Source organism: Lonchura striata, chromosome 7 (assembly GCF_046129695.1).
Source record: "Lonchura striata isolate bLonStr1 chromosome 7, bLonStr1.mat, whole genome shotgun sequence".
NCBI classification, from domain to species: Eukaryota; Metazoa; Chordata; class Aves; order Passeriformes; family Estrildidae; genus Lonchura; species Lonchura striata.
Window position 1 is genome coordinate 29,046,987 of NC_134609.1, and position 16,693 is coordinate 29,063,679.

At 42.6% G+C, this 16,693-nt stretch overlaps 1 protein-coding gene across 3 annotated transcripts in view; it reads right to left on the bottom strand.

Moving 5' to 3' along the window:
* Positions 1-638: 638 nt before the first annotated feature.
* Positions 639-16,693, bottom strand: part of CHST15 (carbohydrate sulfotransferase 15) — a 46,188-nt gene continuing 30,133 nt past the window's right edge. For all 3 annotated transcript variants that reach the window (XM_021526366.2, XM_021526368.2, XM_021526367.2), the window contains exons 4-8: positions 14,192-14,338; positions 9,627-9,783; positions 5,939-6,095; positions 2,430-2,577; positions 639-1,280 (exon numbers count right to left, since the gene is read on the bottom strand). In XM_021526366.2, the coding sequence (XP_021382041.1) occupies positions 1,090-1,280; positions 2,430-2,577; positions 5,939-6,095; positions 9,627-9,783; positions 14,192-14,338 (800 nt within the window). In that variant the 3' untranslated portion in view covers positions 639-1,089. The remainder of the gene's footprint in view (positions 1,281-2,429; positions 2,578-5,938; positions 6,096-9,626; positions 9,784-14,191; positions 14,339-16,693) is intronic.

The window sequence follows — 16,693 nt, forward strand, 5'->3', positions numbered from 1 at the left end:
GAAAAAACTGATCTTTTCTGTCAAATAAAAACTTTCAGGTAGTCCCAAGTTTCTCCGTAACTTCCAAAATGTTGGGTTTTGTGTGTGTATCTCAAATTCTTTAACTACATACAGACATTTTTCCTAAAGAGGGAAACACATAATCTAATTCCTCAGGTAACACATCCTTTCTGTAAGGTACTGAGAATCCTTCTCATTTATGATTTTAATGGCAAAATTTCATATGGCTTTTAAAATGTGTATTCCTTCACAATGGAGAAGAGTAACCCTGCAGAATTTAGCAAAAATATCCATAAAAGCTCTTCATGGCCATGAACAGACTTTTAAATAAAAGAGATTTCCTGGAAAAATGTGTGAGTGATATGAATAAATTATACATATTCATACTTACGTGAACAAAATATGGAAGGCAATGAATTTGTTATGCTAAACACCAAATTGGCCTGTTTACATTGCAGCCATCCATTCTCACATGGATTATAAAATTTTCTTTTCCAAGAACTGTGGCTAGGAAAGCCCATTTCTCTTGAAGATATAAATGAGACTTGGAAATTTATGTGAATGAACTTCATTTTCAGAATTAAGGAAACACAGTTAGTGAAGACCATCTTTAAACAGGCTGACAAAAAGAAACAGAATTTAGGTTGAATTCAATTAAAAATTTTAATGACTAAATGACATTGATTGATTGAAAAAAAATGAGTGAATAACATATATTGAAAATGAGAGGTTATAAGTGTAATTGTAGGAAACTGATGCTGACTCTGTGTTGCAGCATCTCACAGAAGGTTACACTTCAACACCCCTGTGGAAGAGTGAAAGACATCATTGTCCTAATGCTTGTCCACTCCTTTGCTGGGGTGAAAGAAGTTGCAATAAAGTGATTAAAGCAAGATGCTTTCCATTCTCCCAAGGAAAATGTGGTAGAGCTGTTGAGATGTGTGCTGGCTGAAGGTGAGACTCTCAGCTCATCCATCGGCTGCTCTTTGGAATGGGAAAAAAAAAATTTAAAATATCCACGCACAAAAATAGAATTTAAAAAAATAAAAACTCCTCTAAGCACTGTAGTCGTGGCAAGAAATTTACATATTATGTCCTCTTCCATAAAAAAGCATCATCAAAAAGAACTTGTGCCAGTTTTGTATTAAAAGGCCTATAGAAATCTCTTAAAATTGCCTTGGTGGTTGGCAGCATCGGGCCCAGGCTTCTGTCTTCAGGTCTTCGGGTGTTTGATGCAGGACTCTTGGTAATCAGAGCTTCTTGTTTCTCACTCAGAGGTCCTGTGGAAATAAAGAATATCATCTTCAAATATTTCCCCCAAAAATGCCCATCCTAAAGATATCTAATGATTAAATCAGAAGGTTTGCCAAGTGGAGAAAAATGTCATTTTTGTTAGCAGCCAAAATGTTTCAGAATGTTGAATACAGGTTTAGATCAGTAAAATGGATCACTACTGGTAAATATGGAAATAGGGCATGTTCTTCTCCCATTAATTAATCATCTCTATAAAAAGCAGCATAAATTACTCTTGGGGGAAAATACCTGTTTTCAAAAAAGCCCAGTGACTGAAGACAACTTCCCCTCCATTCTGGAGCTGCAGGTATTTTATGCTGCTATTTCATTTCATGGTGTGAGTTGACTAATACCCAACAGAAACCCCACAAGCTTCACTCAGCACTCAGGAAAGGCCTGGCTTGTTTATCTGGAGGCTGGCAGTGGGATCAAAGTGGACACAGGTGTAGTGAGACCCCGCTTTGGGAATAAATGTGCCTCAGCAAGATAAAAAGCTAGGGAGTTTTCCAGCACAAACCACGTTCAGGAAGCAGATGCCAAGCTTTTCATCTGTTCAGCCTGCTCCATCCAAGCTTTCTCATCATCTAGACCAAATCCTTGGACCAGACAGACGATTTTTCAGCCACATTTTCATTCTCTTGCTACTGTCAAATCAACATTGGGCAACGTTTTGTCTGCCGGCGTTTCTTCCAAGGATTAGCAACAGATGTCTCAATCAACACAGCAAAAACACAATTTCCCCCTTCTCCTCGGCTACAAACACAACCTTTCATCATGCTCAGACTTAGGTTCTGGGCTGGTAGCACTTCAGTTTGTTAAAATTGTGGGGGATAACTTTGCATCTCCATAAACCCATGGCAAACAAGCCCTGAGTGCCTTCAGAAGCAGGATTGGCCTCTGTATGGGAAGATAAATCCCTGCATTCTTAGTGGTGTGGATTCTTTTTTTCTTTCTTGCTCTTATTAAGATCTTCTAACACCAGGCATTTGAGAATTTAATTTTGCTTGACTCCAGGCAATAAGATTAATCCATTCTTCAAGCCAAATTCCTTTGCTTCTCTTAATAAAGCAAAACCAACCTAAAAGAAGAAGGATAATAATGATTTTGCACACTTAAACCAGCCAGCAAGCACCTACCCAGGTCCAGGAACTGGAACACCATGTGCATGGTGTACCTCATGTTTGATGCATGGTCCTCCAGGCGAAGAACAAGGATCTGATCTTTGTTAAAAACTGTCAGCCAGTCCAGGAGATACACAACATAGAGCCCTACCTGTAACCTCACCTGTAAATACAAAACAAACTCAAATTAGTTCACCTTACAACACTTCTACCTGTAAAAAGAACCAAAAAATCCCAAAATGTGCTTTTAAGGAACGACAAAAAGAAAGCATGTGCATATTTTTACATCTTCCTCTCATTTTCCGAACAGCTTAAAGAAATCTTTGCAAACAGCTTTTCTGCTGGTGAGAGATGTCATTTCACCAAGCTGCACTTGCTGCACCAGCCACAGGTGTGTGTAAAATTGTTGCACAGACACAAATATCTGTAGAAGGATGCTCAGCCACTTCACACCCAAGATCTCTGTGCTTGGAGCCTTCCTGGAGACATTGAGGCCTCTCAGCCCCCGAATGAAAAGTGATTCAAGGGAAGATGCTCAGTCCTGCCCCTTCTCCAGACCCTAAGGCTGCTTATTTCAGTTTGATTTCACCTTGGGGAAATAATTTAGGAGTGGGCTTGGCAGTGCTGCATTAAAACTTGGACTCAGTGGCCTTACAGGTCTTTTCCAGCCTAAATGATTCCATGATTTTCAGCTGCACCAGGTCACGTTGCCATGAGCAGGACAAATATTCTGCCTCGCTGTCAGGTGTTAGATTTGGGTGCATTTTGCTGCATCCTCTGATTGCAATGATTAGGTTGAGATCTCAGCTGCAACAGCATTCATGGTGCCTTGTCTGAGTACCCAGAGAGTCAGACCAGAGTGGGGGAAAGTCAGATTTTCAGCCTCTCCTGCCTTTATCTGTTTTTCTTTCCTCCTCAATTTTACATAACAAGTTGAAACATAAAAAGAGTAGCCTTGGTGTTCTTAAAAAGTCCAGCTCCAACTGTGCTTATAAATATTTTTCTAAATCCCTTCAGGCTCAGAGGAGAGGAACATGAATCCCAAGTCTTAAGCATCTTTCATAAAAAAGACTTAACATCTTCAGCTCACATTACCACAGAGCCCATGAAGTCAGCCAACAGCCCCTTTCACTTCTGACATTGCCCCATCACCTACAATACCTAAATTCCCCCAAAAAAGCCTTATTTTGAAGTCTTGCTGAATTATTATTATCCTGTGTCATTCTGATGTGTGTCTTATACCGTAAGTCTCCATATTTATCAGATTTCTTTTTAGATGTGCTACACCAGAATCTGGAAACTTTTATTTGATGAAGACACCAGGCTAAGATGGGACAATTCTGGCAGGGCAGCACCCCAGCCCCTCAGTCAGTGCCTCACTGCGCTCAGCACTGGGGCAAACTTGTGGTTTAATGTTTCTTTTCTTACTCCAGGCTCTTATAAATAGTTTCTCCATCTTCCTTGTAAGCTCCTCCAGGTGCTGGCAGGCCACAGCTGGGATCACCCTGGTCACTGTGCCTTTCTCTGGGTAATGTTCTTTTCACTGATTCCAGGTGCCAAACACCCCTTTCTTCCCCCTCAGCATCCATCAGCAGCCAGGATGCCTAGGACACCTCTCTGGCTTCAGAAACACATTAACAAATAGCAAACCCCTTCTTTTCCTGGCACAGTCACAGAATTAGCAACCTAATGAGCTCACCAGGGACAGCAATCCTCACTTCTTCAATGCTCAGCAAACCACGAACACAACAGATTTAGCAACTTGGCTGAAGGAGAAGCTAAAAAGGGCCACTGAGGAGCACAGTTGGCATGTGGGTTTTATTGCAAGCACCTGCTTGTGGCTCTGTGGAAGGAAAGAGGCCTCCTCTGCTCGTTTCCAAAAGCATCTTCTTCAAGAGGGCTGCTGAAGACAGCAAATGGAGATGGGTTCTGCACCCTGAGGATGAACATAAGAGGAAAACCTTTCCTTCTGGTTCTCTCTCTGCCTTTCTCTGCCACACTGGAAGGGATACATTTGTGCAAGCAGATGGCTGGAAAATTCTGTGATGCTGCCCAGCAGCAATTGGTGTGTGAGGAAGTGCTGGGGGCTGCACTCAGGGATGAGCAGCTCCAGGCTACCTGGTAGGTGAGAGCAGTGTCCTGTTTGCTGTGCTGCTGCAGGGCTCCAGCCCGTGGAATGCACTCTGTACTGCTCTTTGTCCAGTGGAACAGCCAACAACTTCAGCCCAGAGGCAAAGGAGGGAACTATTCCCTCTGAATCCTTTACAGCCTGAGCAAATAAAAGAGGATTGAACAGCAGTCTGACCAGATGAGATACTCCAAGTTCATCTCTTCTCTGCCCTCGAGCAAAATCTGAAGTCAGTTCTATGCTAAAATTGTGAATTTTGGAATTGTAAGCCTGTAATACTTATCCATTTCCCTGCCAGCAGTTTCTGTGTTTTCTTGTATAATTTTCTGGCATGCACGATTAAAAAAAAATAAAAGAAAAAAAGTTTTATCTAGTTATTGGTAGCCTTTTCTTACAAAAGAACATATAATTTATTCTGATTTTGAGGCAATTTGGTACTGCAAAGATCTTTGCCAGAACTACTTTTTTTTTTTGCTTGCACATTAAATTGTAATCTTCACTAAATATGCTCTCCATGCACTTGCACAATAGGAAAGCTGTGTTATCCCTGTTGGCATTCAGCAGGGAACAGGCTGAGGAGACAGCTGGGCCCTCACACCATCTTTTACATGTCTACATATATATTTATACCCTCCACTTTACAAACGAAGAGGGAGAAAGGTTTGATTTCTCGCTGCTTCCTTGCACAGGATTTTGGTGTCTTAACAACCTTTCCAGCAGGTTGTCCAGCTGGACAGTGCCCAGGCAGAAAGGGACCTGGGGCTACTGGTCACCAGCCAACTGGACACAAGCCAGCAGTGAGCCCTGGTGGCCAAAGGCCAGTGACACCTGGCTGGGTCAGGAATGGTGTGGCCAGCAGGAGCAGGGAGCTCATTCTGCCCCTGTCCTTGGCACTGGTGAGGTCCCACCTCGAGTGCTGGGTCCAGCTCTGCCCCTCAGCTTGGGAAGGACCTTGAGAACATCCAGAGGGGACAACGAGGCTGGAGAGGGGCTGGGAACACAAACCCTGTGAGGAACCCCTGAGGGAGCTGGGGGTGCTCAGCCTGGAGAAAAGGAGACTCAGGAGTGACCTTATCACTCTCCACAGCTCCTGGAAGGTGGCTGTGCTCAGCTGGGGTTGGGCTCTTTCTCCAGGAACTGACAGAACCAGAGCACACAGCCTCAGGGAAATACAGGATGGATATCAGGAAAAAGTTTTTTACAGAAAGAGTGATAAAGTTCTGGAATGGCTGCCCAGGGAGGTGGTGGAGTCACCATCCCTGGGTGTGTTTAACAAAGCCTGGATGTGGCACTGGGTGCCAGGGTTGGGTTGAGGAGTTGGGGCTGGGTTGGACTCGTTGATCTTAGAGGTTTCTGTGAAAGCAGCAAGGAGGCAAAAGTGCCAGGAAATACGTACGGGCATGGCGTTGTTGAGGGTGTTGTTGTAGACACAGGCTCGCAGGGAGAAATCCAGCACGCAGCTCTCAAAGAGCTGCAGGGATTCCGCCACCTTCTCGTGGAAATCCTCCGCGGATTTGTTGGCGCTGGCGAAGTACAGATAGTCAGAGTACAACCTGTGAGGGCAAAACGTGGAAGGGAATGGAAGAACATTTATTTACACAACAGGTTTGGCAATTCCAATCAGCTACAGGAACCCAGGGAAAGGGGACATGTGTGTAACAGCATCCCACCCACCGCCTGTCACCCAGTGGCATTTTTCATTCATTTTAATGAGTTTTAGCTCACAGGAAAACCCTCTCCAGGGGATTTTGAACAGCATGCCCACTTTCAAGGTCTGCATCCCTGGACTGCATCCCTGGAGAGCTGACCCTAGAAATCATGTGAGCCAATGTTTTCCCCTGAAGGCAAAATTGAAACTTTAAATTCATGTTCTCTGTGAACAGAATTGGTGTCAGCTGATGTTGCTGCACCTCTACACCTGCTGTTCCATGGGCAAGAACAATCCTTGTCTCTAAAGCTTAAAGCTGATTTTAGAAACTTTAGGTGGGTTAGAAAGAGTAATTTTTATATTACTACCAAGTTGGCTACACTCAAAGTTAGAAAGAGCCCATATTTCCCATTCTTTTTACAGGAAGCTTCTCCAATCTTATGCTGACTTTCCATCAGAAAATTCCAATTTACTGCACCTGTTGATTTTCTATTTTTATTTTTTTAGGATGAAGCAGGAGTTTCTCTAAGCTACAAAGCGTTATCCCTTCATTGCACACTTTTAACACAAGCTTTACAATTACTTTAAATCACTTAAAATGATTTAAATCACTTTATAAAGATTATGTAAATTCAAATTCTTTTGGGGGTGATGCAATGAAACAACCCAGAACCTACAGGCAAGGAAAATATCATTTTTAGCATTAAGCCCTGAAACCTTTATTCAGCTTTTGCAAGATAAATATGTTTTAAAGAGACAAAGGAAATGCCCAGACATGACACAAATATTAGATCTGGATCACAAATATTAGATCATGGTATTTTAACTTCCATTCATAATTAGGCCTAGAATAACCAGAACCACAACAATACCACAGGATTTCAAAGACAATTTTGTATCATTTGAGGAGTCACTTCCCTAAGTGTGTTTGCAGCATAGATTTGATCCCTCCATAGTACCCCTCTCTTGATAAAATTCAAGAAATCCTACATATTTTTCAGCCTCTTTCAAAAACCACAGGTTTTTAAGAAATAAAAGCACCAATCTATTCAGGTCTCACACATTACTGCAATAACCTTTTGTATTGCACTTAGTTTATTTACCCTTTAACTTCCCTAGATTTCCATGGGTACTTAAAAACACCTCATTTGGAAAGTTTAGGCCTAAATCCAACAGAGCACTTAAGCACAGGAACAGCCCCTCAGCACTCATTATTTATGTCAGTGTTTTGCAAGAACAGAATTTTAATTCCCATGTGAAACAAATGAAGATTCTCTGTTCATTTTAAAAGAAAGAAGAAAGGGAAAAGCTGAAGGACCAGGCCAGCTGAGTTCACCTAAATTAGACACACAACAGCATCTCCTGCTTGCAGGAAATGTGGATATCAGGACTTAGCTTGTCCCAGGGATGGTGGGACTGAGTGGTGAAAGGTTTCTTCCTGGGAAAAATCAGCCAGCAGGCATCAGGTACAGCATGGGTCAGGCTGAAGTGTCATTAAAAATGTTTAATATGACTGCTTGATATTTCTATCCATCCATCATAAAAAATGCCTCATTTTTCAGACTCATTGTCATCTTATGAAAAACTACATTTTTGAGGACAAGTTCTCCCTCTGGAGGGCAGTTGAGATTTCCTTTCCATTTTTCTTTTTTTCCCATCTGTTTTTAATTCTGAGGACATCTGCCTTTGCTAATTAGGATTTCAGCTGTTCTAGCTGCTTGAAGTCCTTCCCTTCAACCTCTGTCCATTCCAATGAAGTAATGACACCAGTTGACAACAACCACCTCCAAAAAAAGATGTCATTCAGATATTCCCTGCTGGGGCTAGCCCAGACTTTGTGCAGGTTAGACCAGAGCCCATCCCAGCCCCCTGCCCTCCTGGCTGCTCCAAGGAATCTGTCCCACTGCCTGGCACTGGGCTGTCCCTTCTGCTTTTGCTCCTGCAGCTCAGATGAGCCACCAGGAATGCAGGGAATTGCAAATAAAAAGGAACCACTTTGTCATAAACACAGTCAAGGAGATGAAGCTGACTTTTTCTGTGACCCCTGCTAGAGCTGGCAAAGAGCTACACCTCCATTACAGAGGGTGGTTAAAGCAATCAGGGATTTTGTCACTAATTTACATGAGGAAGCCACTCCAGCCACTCTCTTGCATAAAATTACCATCTGTTAACTCCTGGGGTCAGGAGACAACACTGATGCTGAGAGCTGCATTTGCTGACACAGGAGCTGGGAAACATCTCCCAGTCCTGCTCTCCCCACAGCCATGTCCTGCCAGCAGGGAACCTCTTTGGGGAGCACCACCCCAGCCCTGGAAGCTGCTGGGCAGAGGGCACGGGCTGCCTGCACAAGCAGCACAGGTCTGCTTTTCTCCCAGAGACACCAGAGCCTGGTCCTCACCATCATCTTCATCCCCTCCATCACCTGCATCCCCACCATCATCTGCATCCCCACCATCATCTTCATCCCCACCATCATCTGCATCCCCACCATCATCTTCATCCCCACCATCACCTGCATCCCCTTCCTTCCTTCCTTCTCTGAGTTTTCCTGGTGCTTTGCCCTTGAGCACTGGCCCTGCCACAAGTGTTCTGATGATCCTTATGGAGCTGCAGTGAGGAGTTCACACCCCCTCAGTCTGATCCTTGTGGCCTCTGCCCCCATCCCCTCCATCATCCCCATCACCCCCATCATTATTATCCTGCTTCAGAGGACACAGTGGGAAGGAATGTCCCAGAAATCTGGAGGAAGACTGGAGAGAAAAAGTGAACTGTAAGTGAAAAGCTGGACATTCCTGACTCTCTACAGCCATTTAAAACTGCCCATACCTATTCCAGGGAAAAGCCAAGCCCTTTCCCTGCAATCAAAGGAAGACCAAAGATGAACTCATGTAGCTGCTGGCTGTGCCAGCTACAAATGTCCAGTGAAACTTTACACAACTGTCTGACTAAACACTTTGAAGAGTTTTAAGAACTTGTATCATTTGCTGACTCTAGAGCTATTTAATCATTCCTAATCATTATTATTTAATCAGTTTGAACTGCAAACCCCATAAAAACATAGATTTCACTATTTAAATGAAATGAAACATTTCCCAGGACTACTTCTGCTGAGATCTAGAGATGCAGTGCTCTCATAGTATATAGAGTCCTACTGAAAACCAGGGCATATTAGCTCAGGTAATTGCATTAGATTGCATTTGGAAACCTATAAATCCTTTTTTTCAGAGTAGTTCAGGAGTCCAGGTATGGCAGTCATGGCATTCAGACTCACATGCTTCTCTTTAAAACATTATCACTGTTACCTGTGCCAAAATACACAGAATAAAACCCCTCTTATCACAACCAAGTGGCTCACAAGCACCACGTGAATATTTACTTGCATCCAACAGAGTGAGAGCTAAACATATTATTATAACAAGAAAATATTCTCACTCACCTTTCAACAGGGTCCCTCAGCATGATGATAAGTTTGGCATTTGGTTGGAAGGCATGGATAAAATCCTGGATTAGGAAGGGAGGTTCTCCTTCAGTGCTGTTGTCATAGAAGAAAATCCAAGCGTTGTTGTCCCACATTGTCGAGGCACTGGCCTCCCCTGGAAATGAAAAGCACCTCTGCTGGTAACTCATTCCATTCCTCATGTTGGAGTGGAAATTGGCTGAATTTTTAAGCACTATAAGGCAGATCAAAATTGACTCCATGGATTTCAACACACCTCAGTTCTGGCTAAAGCTCCCAGAGCTGCAGCAATCCCACTGCCCTGTGCCTTTGGCAATGCAGGGATGCTTAAGGCAGGTTTTATGCAATTCCACCTGAAATGTTGCTCTCCATCACCACACTGCTTCCTACTGGTGGCTAACACATGCAAATACATTTAATTTGGGCTGGAATGGACTGCTCAGGGTTTTAGCACATTTTCCAGTGAGGAATCAACAGAATCACAGAATGATCTGGGCTGGAAGGGACCTTAAAGATCATCTTGTTCCCATCCCTTCCACTAAGCCAGGTGACTCCAAACTCCATTCAACCTGGCCTTGAGGAGGCAGGAGTTTGTCCCTGCTGAAGCTTTGCAATGCATTTCGTAGCACCCACAGGTTGGCCTAAATGCTCCCAATCTCAGAGAAGCATCTTGCTAACAAATTGCAGAATATCCCACAAAAAAATGTGGAAATCTGCTGATCAACAGGGTGGTAAATATCATCAGGAGGATCAGTGGGCATATAAGAAATATTTTAAAAGCAATTGAGATTCGTCATTAATGTTTGAAATTTTTTTTTGGTATAATTATTCATGTAGAAGAAGTCAACTATTTATGACTAGATAAGGTTTATAGAATAAATAGCACACTTTGGTAAAATACCAGATTCTGGTATCTTTAGTGTCTGAAGAAGCTCACTCAGAATGCAATGCTACAGGGAGAAATATATTCAGTAAAAGTCTCTGCCAGAATGAGGTATGTGATGGTTCAGCTGCTAAATAAATTATCTGGTATGTTGTTTTGAATTTTGTAACCTTTTCTGTCTTTTTAAGCAGTCCTGGCATTTATGTGGCATAGTACTGTTCAACAAAACATGCACCGAAGCTTTTTGGGGACTTCCACTCTCTGACAGTCTAATGAAAGCTAATTCTTGCTAATGAGGTTTTTCAAATCAAAGGGAAGGAGATTAAAAAAATAATAATGTTGTAGGCTTATGGACTTGTACATTATTTCCCTATTTTCTTCTCCCTTCCTCTGCTGGGAAAGCCCAATAAAGATTTAAAAAAGATGGACAAAACACAACATGAGAAAAGCACTGGCTCCAAACTTCAGCTGAGCATAATGGGATTCATTAATAAAGTCTGGGAGTTGTTAGAAAACACATTAATCTTCTGTCACGTTCATTTTGCCTCTTTTCAGGAGGAGGAGATCAGGTCCGTTGGCTATAGCTGGGTGTCCACAACAGCTCCACTCTTCCATTCTAAATTAATTAGCCAAAGCACTGCCTAATCACCAGCAGGCTTCCACTTGTCAATTAAAACTCAATTAGCCCAGCTCCCACGCTGGGTGAGGCAGAAACACAAAGGATTAAACAGAGGCCAGGAGCTGAGACAGCCCTGCCACAGAAACCTCTCCTGAGCCACCAGGACGTGGGGGAACGCAAAGGGAAGGAGCCCCTGCAGGCAGGGATTTGCTGGAGAGGGCACTCCAGTGGTGGAGATGACCTTGGGAAGTCCCTGCTCCATCCCCTTGACAGCCTGGAACAGCTCCCTCAGAAATGTTTGCCTCAATTATGGAATTACGGCAAGGTAATTAAAGTCTGTGACCTCATCGAGCCACCTACTCCTCTTTGGACTAGATCTGATCATCCTTCACAGCTCTCTGCTCTGTTCCCTGATCACTGTGGATGTTCTGCTGGATTTATCCCAATTAGTGTGGCCAAACCTGCAAACACCTCCCTACACTGCTACAATGTGAACTACACAAAAAACCAAAACAAAACAAAAAACCAAAACCACCCAGTTCGTTTAAATGGGCAGAGTCTCCTAACATCAGAGCCCACATTCCATAGAAACTGTGAATTCCATCACCCAAAAGCTGCAGGCAGGACACAAGTCAGGGAAAATCTCATCATCATAAAGGCTGGAGAAGACCTCCAAGACTGTCAAGTCCAACCCAAGATCACAGGCACAAAACCAAATCATGCTAAAGCATTAACAGGGCTCAAGGTGCTCCTCCAGCCCAGCAAAACCGCGGGTCAAGAGGATAAATCTTCCCACAAGATGATTGTCACAAATTTAATGATGGGGAAAAACTATATTAAAAATATAATAATCATTCTGGTCCCTGCCGACTTTTATAATTTCAATTTCCTGAAACAGGGAAACAATTTTTTTTCTGACAATTTGACAGTTTTGGTTTTCATTTATAATACAGGTTTAATACCTACAAAGAGAACAAGCCATACTAAATATGAGATAAATTAATAACCAACAATTAATTATGTTTAATTATACTGGTGTAACTGAATTATTTTTTTTCTTATGGACTTAAAGGTCGTATGAATTATTAAATTACCTAAAGAATGGTGCATAACCTCTTCATTCAGTCATGAATGGATTAACATCATATTGTGTTTTCACAAGTCATTCCTCTGAATTTATCTTATTAATGATTCCACATAAACAAATCCTGTTCAGAATGCCTCAGGCTGGACAGCTCTGTACTCTGGGGTTCATCTCTAAACAGATATTGTGGTGGTTTTTTTTGGAAAATGCAGTTATTACCTAGTAGGTTTAATATCCAAAGAGGCCTATCTTTTCAAAATAATATAACATGATGAACTACTGAAATATTTACAGTTTTAATTTGATTTTTCTTTACAGTCATCTGAAATAAGAAAACGAGGATTATGAAAAAAACTGATATTCATACAGATTCATTTTAGGCTAGATGGCTTTGTTTTGTTTTTTACCGAGGTCATAAAAGACTGCTTTAATGAGTATAATCATTCAAGACTTTTCCTGTAAACTTAATAAGAAAACCCAGCAGAACCTTAATGAAACAAGAAATGAGACCACAGGAAAGAAACACAAAGTGAACCCTACAAAAAGCTGCAACAGGAGGTGGGTAATCAAAGATGTACATTGCCAATTAGATTAGTGAATTTAATTAGTATGAGCACTTCACCCATCAAAGGACAGGAGATATTATTATAAGTAGCAGGAAAATCTGCAGATGTCCTTGATGGCAACATTTCTTAAGAACCCCATCTTACAAACGCTGCTCACTGTTGCAATGTTCAATAAAGTGAATGATGGATTTAAATGGAGGCTGGGGAAGTATTGAACAAATGTTTCTCAGACAAGGCTCTGGTTTAACCAACCCAAGGCATCATCACTATCTCACCCAACCAGCAATAGGTTAAAATTTTAGGTTATTATGTGACCAAACCTCCAATAATTCTAAGGACAGGCAGTAAAATCTTGTCTCTATTTTCTGTAAAATTGTGACTTCAAGCCTACTTGAAAAGTCTCCTTTTGACAGGGAACTGTCACTTGCACAACTACTTTTTGCATGGAATGTGTCTGGTTTCCCTGTGAAATAAGACTGGTAAAACTCCCATCCCCTCAGTTTTCTGGTTTTATCAGACAGCAAAAGCAGAATTTAGAAGTTTGTGATATTCCTCATGGGCACTGTAAATCAGTACACCATGGGCCAGAGTGGATGAGCCCAGTGGATTGACCACTGTGTGCCATGGAAAGCAATCCAGGGATCCCTCCCTAGAGCCCTGTGCTCACCATGGACTTCCTTAAAGTACAATAAAACAGCACTTCTAGACCATTCTTAGTGGAAATTAGGCAATTTAATACCAACTAATTATATCAATTTCTTCTGTTGGAGCTTAAGAGCCACTGGGAGCTTTTGCTCCCACATCTCCCACCAGCTCCAGGATTTCTGCAGCACCCAGTGTGTGCCATACCACCACAATTACTGATTTATCCCAGACATTGCTCCAGCATTTGGAAGTGAAGCCACAACCCCAGCACTACAGGCAATCTCCTTATAATTGTGCTGAAAGTGGATGTGGCACTTGGGGACATGAGTTAGTGGTGGCACTTGAGGACATGAGTTAGTGGTGACCTTGGAAGTGCTGGGGGAACGGATGGGTGTGATGATCTTAAGAGGGTTTTTCCAACCTAAATGATTCTGTGAAAACAAAATGAAAATTGTGTTTGAACAAGTCACCAAGGTCATTCTCATTCTTGGAAAAAAAAAACCCCACATTAATTAAATGCTGATGCTCATCAGATATACAGCATTTGCTCGGGAATTTTCTGAAGATAATCACAGCTTCCTAACAAAGAAAGAAGGAAAAGAAAGCTAAGAGCTTCCAGGCACACCAGAGAAGAGCAACATCAGGGGCTCTGTGCTGAGAACCAGCCACAAAATCCCCCTCTGGTGCCTCAGCTCTGAGCACTGCCAACGTGGAGACACAGAGAATTTTGGGGCTGTTTTTGCTCACCTATGATGATGTTGTTCCTCTTGCCATGCTCCTTCACTGCATCACTCTGCAGCACGCTCTGGATCTGATGTGCTGCCAGGTCGAACAGATCCAGGTAATCTTCCACCGGGTAGCGGTCGTGAAATCCATCCCTCAGCCGGATGATTCCTGGAAGAACAGCCAAAAAGAGAGAATTAAAATCATCATTTATAACAACAGCAGGGCAAGACTAACCCCTGGTGCAAACCAAGGTGGTTGGCCCCCAGCCAGCCAACATCAGCACGAGATCAGAACGACCACGTGCAACCCTCAGACAAAAGTGCCAATAATGAAGTGGCTGAGATCTGAGATACTGAATGATTACACCATAAATTTCACATATTTTAAGTGCTCTGTTTTGTAGTCCCTGCATGAATGAGCTTGGATTTATCTTCTTCCAAATTTAGCTTCTGGAAGGAATATAGAAGATAAGATTCTACTTCCACTTGCACCCATGTAAATTGCAGTAATATTGGACTCCCACTAGATTTACTGTTTTGAGATTGAGCACAGGCTCTGATGCCAAATATGCAAATCAACACACACTGGGAAATCATTCATGGGTTTTTTCCTTTCACAGGTATGCAAATAAAGCTCCACAGTAGTATCTTCTTTTTTTCCTCTCCTTCCGTGCACTCCAGGGTGAGTTCAGTATCACCTTCCCCCTGTGTTTTTCAGCATCTTGAGCAGCATCCTGTGATTTTTATACTCCTTTTCCCACTCCTGTTTCCAAATCTAGTCCCACTTCTCCATTTGCTGTACATGCTCCCCACACAGGACTTCTCAGCTCTCCCTTTCTTGTTCCCACAAGGCCAATAATTATCAATTATGTGAGAGGAAAGCTCAGCAAGGGATTTCTTTTGTCCATTGCCTCTGATTTTCCCCTTTAGCAAAGTGGGATTTAATGAGGGTAGAAGAAAGTTCAACAGCATATTTTGACTTGTTTTGAGGGGGGAAAAAGCGCAAGCGTGGTGCTACAGACAGCCTTGGTTTGTTGCCACCCCACTCCTGGGAACAGAAACAGTGGCAAGGAGCCAGGAGAGAGAGACAGTCAAGCTGAGACAAAGTCCTGTGGAGCATCAACCATCCCAGCAGAAGGGGAAAGGAGTGATTTGCGAAATGGGGCCTCCCCAGAGGGCTGTTTAACTTCAGCTGAAATTAGTCAGTCTCATAAAAATCCACTGAATCAGAGGATGCCATTGAACAAAGAGACTTTCTTGTCCAGCTTAAGTGTTAGAAACCAAACCAAGTTAATAGCCAGGAGCATAGGAGTCATAGCCACTTGCTGGCTGTCTCAATTTCACTTGTGAGTGTGTTTGTCATATTCTCTGTTTTTCTTTCCTTAATTTTTAAATAGTAACCATTAGGTAATGTACTTTAAAGGCAGAATTAAAGGACTGAGCCACCAGGAATAAACTTGATCTTTCATTCTCAGTGGCAGACAGCTGAAATGATCAGGTCATCCCTACAGATCCCTCTCCCATGAGACCATGAGCTCTGCAATGTTTCCTCATTCTCCAGCTTTACAAAACAACTTCAAAAAAACTGAATTATGCAAAGAATGTTCTCTTCAAGGATCAGCACTCGGTCCCCAGTGGCTGACCACAAGACTCTGCAAGTGGAGGGCTTGTGAATGCCAGCACAGTGAAAGGAATTCACCCTTGTTCTCAAGTCAGATGCACTCCAGCCTGATTTTTTACATTCTTCTGCCTGTTTGGTAGGTCAGGTTCAGAGCTTTAGTGAGTCCAGTCTTGCTGAAATGAGGCTGGGTGCATTACCTCCTCCAAAATTCATTCCAAACATTTATGTTGAGGTTGATGTAAATGGAGTTGTAAAACATTTTAGCTTAAGGTATCAATGAGGTTCGGCCTTTCCTGCCAGCACTACCATGGAACACAAAATCCTCCACAGATTTTGCTGACAGTTCCTTCTTTCCATCACTTTATCTGAACATGAGAAAAAGTTGTGGCTGTCCCTGGGCCCCTGGGAGTGTCCAAGGCCAGGTTGGATGGGGCTTGGAGCAACCTGGGATAGTGGAAAGTGTCTTTGCCCATGGCAGGGGTGGAACTGAATGGGCTTAAAGGTCCCTTCTGACCCAAACTATTCCATAATTCCCATGTTTTGTCTTCAGTCAGCTGCTGAACAAGTGATGAACAAGTCCCTTCTCATGGGTCTTCAAGGAGGACCATGATGCTTCTCTTTGCTTGACTTGGTTTCACTCCTCAATTCCCAATGGTGCCTCCAGTGTTTCTCAAACAGGATTAAATTATCTCAAAAGCAAAGCTGTATTTTTATCACATGGCTCTACATCTTATTTTACAAAAAAAGTATTTATAAAATGTCCAAAGTATTTACTTTGGCAACTTTCTTATGGCATTTGCGAAGGAAGAAAACTGAAAATTTAACAGCAAAATAATGAATTCCCATCTCTGTGGCTGAGAGCTCCTCACCAAGCAAGGAACAAAATCCTGTCTGCAGGAGCTC